This window comes from Bidens hawaiensis, unplaced genomic scaffold, assembly GCF_021521415.1.
Source record: "Bidens hawaiensis isolate Kalapana, Puna unplaced genomic scaffold, B.hawaiensis_p1.1 tig00008726_1, whole genome shotgun sequence".
In the NCBI taxonomy this organism is placed as follows: domain Eukaryota; kingdom Viridiplantae; phylum Streptophyta; class Magnoliopsida; order Asterales; family Asteraceae; genus Bidens; species Bidens hawaiensis.
Genome location: NW_027491630.1, coordinates 110,159 through 116,312, shown reverse-complemented (window position 1 = coordinate 116,312; position 6,154 = coordinate 110,159). Strand labels below are relative to the sequence as shown.

The 6,154-nt window shown below is 45.4% G+C and overlaps 1 protein-coding gene across 1 annotated transcript; it reads left to right on the top strand.

Moving 5' to 3' along the window:
- Positions 1-251: 251 nt before the first annotated feature.
- On the top strand, positions 252-2,286 carry LOC143529812 (uncharacterized). The gene is made up of 4 exons (XM_077025517.1): positions 252-713; positions 770-1,143; positions 1,203-1,728; positions 2,044-2,286. Exons 1-4 carry the CDS (start codon positions 252-254, stop codon positions 2,284-2,286), a joined length of 1,605 nt encoding a protein of 534 aa, XP_076881632.1.
- The last annotated feature ends 3,868 nt before the right edge of the window (positions 2,287-6,154 follow it).

Here is a 6,154-nt window from a genome sequence, read left to right as displayed (position 1 = left end):
CTCACCTCGGGTCAGTCGTGTTTTCTGTTTGGTTACGGTATGTAACGTGTTTGTTTGATTAATATATAAGAATCTGCAGATTTGATTATCCCGTTCTTGTATTAGTTCGTGTATTTGTTCGTGTACGGGTTTGTGTTATTCATCTTTACACCAATAAACGAGTCTAGGAGGATTCCGCACTCCTAGACCTCGTGCGGATCTCGTATCGATCGGCGACGCCCCGGGGGGACCTACATTTCAATATCGGCAACATGAACGATGAAGCCATCTATCTCCGTCTTTTTCCCTTCTCACTTTCTGGCAAAGCCTACAAATGGCTGAAGTCACTACCTTCTGGATCCAACACCACTTGGGCGGGCCTTCAAGAGAAATTCATGACCAAATCCTTTCCACCATCTAAATCTGCTCGACTCCGTGAGGAGATTTGTTCCTTCCGCATGAGGTCCGACGAGTCTTTCGGGGAAGTTTGGGAAAGATTCAAGGACCTCCTTCTTAGTTGTCCTCACCACGGTTTAGACAAGTGGATGCTCATCGAGAAATTCTACAATGGAGCCACACAGCACATGAGAGAGATGTTGAACCAGACTGCTAACGGGAACCTCCATAAGAACAAAGATCTCGATGAGTGTGTCGTCCTTTTTGATGATCTAGCAGCGAGCTACGAGGGGAACGGGGGCAGAAATTCTTCCACGTCATCGAGAGGAGTACATCAGGTCTGCAGTCACAGATTGATGCTTTGAACAAACTCGTTAGAGATCTTACTGTTAAGAGCGTTGCGAAGTGTGAGGTTTGCCGAGGGGGTCACGACACCATTGGCTGTCCTGTTAAGCCGGGTAACAATCAGGAGGAAGTTGACTTCGTCAACAACCCCTTGAGATATCAAAACCCCTCCTTTGGCGGGAACACTGGCTGGAGAAATCATAGTAACTATCGTGGGGGACAAGCTAGTGGCTACCAAGCCCAATACCAAAACGAGCGTCGAGAGAATCTATTCGGGCAGGGGAGTTCAGGTCAGGAAAGTTCAGAACAAGTGGGGAGAGAGGAGAAGACAGCCTCACTGGAGGAGATGATGGCTGAGCTGCTGAAGCGAGATGAGAGAAACAGAGTGACAAATGAGAAGAAATTTGCGGAACACGATGCTATGTTGAAGAACCAAGCCACATCTCTAGAAAATCTTGAGCGTCATGTCGGAGAGATTGCAGTCAGTTATCCGAGAGAGCACCAGGTTCACTACCGAGTAATACTGAGAAAAATCCAAGAGGGTTCGCCAAAGCGGTGACTACTAGGAGCGGTGCTAGAAGAGAAAAAGAGGCTGGACCTTCGAGAGTTGTCACACCTGCGGTTGATGAAGAAGAGCAGGTAGACGAGGAGATCCAAATGGAGCCTCCTCCGGTCGAGGCACACCAGCAGACTATTCCAGTGAGTACGAAGCCGGCCGCTAAACCTTTATCATCATCTAACCTACCTCTAAGAGTCTACAAACCCAAATTGCCTTATCCTGGGAGACTCATATCGGACAGAGACGAGGAGCAAAACTCCAAGTTCCTTGAACTTCTCAAACAGCTTCACCTGAACATTCCTTTCCTTGAGGCGCTCACTCAAATGCCTAAATATGCCAAATTTCTCAAGGACATTCTTTCCAATAAGGAGAAGCTAGATGAGGTCTCTTCTATTCCGTTGAGTGCTGGGTGCTCTGCCGTGTTGCAGAGCAAGTTGCCAGAAAATATGGTTGATCCTGGGAGTTTTACAATTCCCTGCATCTTAGGCGACGATACAGTTCGACATGCTTTGGCCGACCTTGGGGCCAGCATCAATCTTATGCCGTATTCTGTTTTCAGTAAGTTGGGTCTTGGCGAACCGAGGCCAACCCGAATGAGTATCCAACTTGCTGATCGTTCCGTGAAATACCAGCGAGGGGTGGTCGAGAACATACTTGTTCGCATCGACAAGTTCATCTTCCCAGTGGAGTTTTTCATATTGGATATGAATGAGGATGATAGTGTCCCGCTCATTTTTGGCTGACCATTCCTTGCCACCACACAGGCGTTGATCGACGTCTGTGAGGGCAAATTGATTCTGAAAGTTGGGGATGATAATGTCACCTTTGACGTAAGACAATCACTTAAGCATCCCAAGTTGGCGGACGACTCCCTGTATTTCGTTGACACCATCGTATCGCATGTGCGGGAGTTTTTCACTAACATCTGTGGAGGACCTACCTTGGACCCACAAATTCTCGATATGGAGATTTCAGAGGTCGAGATGGTTGCCATGACCGCTCCATAATTGATGGATGACACCGTGTCACCACGCCTAGATTCAGAGTCAGCTGTTGAGATCGTGCGAGACGATCCGAGAGACCGACCTTCCGTTGAGAGCCCTCCTCCTTCCTTAGAACTTAAAGATCTACCCGATCATTTGGAGTATGCATTTCTGGACGAAGAGAGGAAGCTACCTGTCATCATCGCGTCTGCTTTGACGGAAGTTGATAAGTTGAAGTTGTTGAATGTGCTAAAAGCGCACAAGGAGGCGATAGCATGGAAGATTATCGACATCAAGGGGATTAATCCCTCGTTCTGCACTCATATGATCCTAATGGAGGATAACTTCAAATCCGTCGTCCAGCCTCAACGGAGGCTTAATCCGAAAATGTTGGAGGTTGTTAAGAAAGAAATCATTAAACTCCTTGATGCGGGAATCATTTTTTCCATCTCTGATAGCGCCTGGGTGAGTCCGGTCAAAGTGGTTCCCAAGAAGGGTGGCATGACTGTTGTCACCAATGAACGGAACGAGCTTATTCCCACTAGGACCATGACCGGTTGGAGAGTCTGCATCGACTACCGCAGACTGAATGATGCCACTAGGAAAGATCACTTTCCTTTGCCCTTCATTGGTCAGCAGTACTACCGTTTTCTAGATGGTTTCTCCGGGTATTTCCAAATCCCGATCTCTCCCGATGATCAGGAGAAAACCACATTGACCTGCCCCTACGACACGTTTGCCTATAAACGCATGCTCTTTGGACTCTGTAACGCTCCAGCTACTTTCCAGCGATGTATGGTGGCGATCTTTCACGACATGATCGAGGATTCCATGGAGGTCTTCATGGTTGATTTTTCTGTCTTCGGGAATTCTTTCGATGATTGTGTCTCTAACCTTGATAGGATGATGGCTCGTTGCGTTAATACCGACCTAGTCCTCAACTGTAAGAAGTGTCACTTCATGGTACATGAGGGCATCGTTCTTGGACATAGGATCTCGAGTGCGGGGATCGAGGTCGATTGAGCTAAAATTGAAACCATTTCTAATCTTCCCCCGCCCACGTCTGTGAGATCTATCCGTAGCTTCTTAGGTCATGCTGGTTCTTATCGCTGGTTCATCAAAGACTTCTCAAAAATCGCGAGACCGATGACCAAGCTACTAGAGAAAAACACTCCATTCGTTTTCTCTGAACAGTGTATCGAGGCGTTTGATCTTCTGAAAGACAAACTCGTTAACGCCCCGATCATGATTGCTCCTGAATGGTCTTTGCCATTCGAATTGATGTGCGACGCGAGCGACTATGCCATTGGAACCGTGCTTGGACAGCGGAAGGAGAAGCACTTCCACCCGATCTACTATGCAAGCCGGACTCTAAACAGTGCTCAGGAGAATTTCACTACCACAGAGAAATAGTTGTTAGCTGTAGTGTTTGCATTCGATAAGTTCAGGTCTTATCTTGTTCTGTCCAAAACATTCGTCTACACGGATCATGCTGCCATTTGTTATCTTTTCAGCAAGGAGGATGCTAAACCACCTCTCATACGATGGATCCTGCTACTTCAGGAGTTTGATATCGAAATCCGTGATAAAAAGGGAGCCGAGAATGTAGCGGCCGATCACTTGTCACGTCTTGAGAGAGCCGAGATTGGAGATGCTGGGGTCATCATCAATCACCATTTCCCGATAGAGAATCTCATGTTTGTCAGAGCTCAGGATGACGGCTACCCGTGGTTTGCTGATTTCGCTAAGTTCCTCGTCGATGGTTCCCTCCCTAAGAGGATGTCTCACCAGCAAAAGAAGAAATTCTTTGCTGACGTAAAGTTCTACATTTGGGACAACCCATTTCTTTTTCGTATAGGTGTTGATCAGCTAGTGAGGAGATGGGTAGATGTTGAAGAGGGGTGGCGAATTTTGAGCCACTGTCATGAGGGACCGACAGGAGGTCATCAAGGCGCTGTTCTTACTGCTAAGAAGGTCTTTGATTCAGGATTCTATTGGCCTTCAATTTTCAAAGATGCTCATGCGTTCGTTAAAAGCTGTGACCGATGCCAACGTGTAGGTAACATCTCATCCCAAAATGAGATGCCCCAAAATGCAATTCAGGTATGCGAGATTTTTGACATTCGGGGGTATTGATTTTATGGGCCCGTTCCTGTCGTCTAGAGGGTACAAGTACATACTCGTGGCTGTTGATTACGTCTCCAAGTGGGTCGAAGCCAAAGCCTTGCCCACTAACGATGCCCTAGTTTTAGTGAGATTTCTGAGAAATCTTTTCTCTCGTTTTGGTTACCGAAAGCCTTGATCAGCGATCGAGGTACTCACTTCTGCAATGCGCAGATGGAGAAGGCGTTGCAACGTTATGGGGTCACCCATCGGATTGCGACTGCCTACCACTCACAGACCAGTGGGCAGATGGAAGTGAGTAACCGGGGCATTATACACATTCTTGAGAAGACGGTTGGGCAAAACCGAAAGGATTGGCCGACAAATTAGATGATGCTTTGTGGGCTTTCCGTACAGCGTACAAAACTCCGACCGGTTCTACACCGTTTCGGATGATTTATGAGAAAGCATGTCATCTGCCTGTTGAGTTAGAGCATCGTGCTTCTTGGGCGCTTCACACAGTTAACCATGATCTTTCGACTGCTGGAGATAACCATTTCCATCAAATACATGAGTTAGAGGAACTTCGCGATTATGCCTATGCACATTCGTACAATTATAAGTTGAAGACCAAAGAGCTACATGATAGGAAGTTGAGAGGAGATAAACAGTTCAAGTGTGGGGACGCCGTTCTCTTGTTTACTTCCCGACTCAAATTATTTCCGGGAAAGCTTAAGTCCCGATGGTATGGACCGTACACGGTCAAGGAAGTTTTCCCGTACGGAGTAGTAGAGGTTGAAGATAAGAATGGAGGCTTCAAAGTTAATGGTCATCATCTGAAGCACTACATTGGTGAGAAGGCGAACATGGAGGAATGCGAGGTTTTGCGCCTTACAGCATCTTTGAGTTAGAAGTGAGAGAGGGGTAAGGCTGAGGACCCGTTAAACCAAGCGCTATTGGGAGGCAGCCCGAGTTTTTGTTTATCTGTTTTTATTTTCCTTACTAAGGATCCTCCCAATTGAAGCCACTCGTACTCAATCTCCATTCGAGCAGCTGATTTTGAGGGTATTATATTTGTCTTTATTTATAAAATAAAATAAAATAAAATAATTAAAAAAAACCAACAAAAGCCAAAAAAATTATAAAAAAATCATAAACACAAAAATATATTTATTTCTTATGATTTTTGTTTTCTGTTTTGTACGCCGCTACATGCGAGCGAGTTTGAGTTATTACAGGTATTAGTATGCGCATGATAGCTCTGATGGCATTTTGGAGTTGGTTCTCCCGAGGTTGCGGCCGCGAATGTAATGTTATAAGGTCGCTCGATTGATACACAGCTGATGAAGAATCTGCATATAAACCAGGGGAGTAACCCGTTCTCCATTTTACTTTTTGCTATTTAAAAAATATGTATTGAAAGTTATGTATGTTTATTCTCAAAAGTTGTTCAAGAAAAAGTAAATGTTTGTGAAGAAAGTTATGTATTGTAAAATGCCAAAGAAGCATTCTTTAAAGTTAGTAAAAGAGGCCAAAGATGCACATACTAGACGGGACTTAGAGTTTACGTGTTAGCAAGGGGATAGTGACTCTGCGGATACACTATTGAGCTTGAAGTTTCTTAGTCAATAAATATCAAATTACGGATTTATAGGACAAAGTCCAATAATATTTAGGAATAGTTCGTACGGTCTCCACATAACCATTCATCCATCTAATTTCACCGAGTGCATCTAATTAGTACCATCAACAAGTCCTTAGCTTATGGTGATTTGTCGAACCAGTTTGC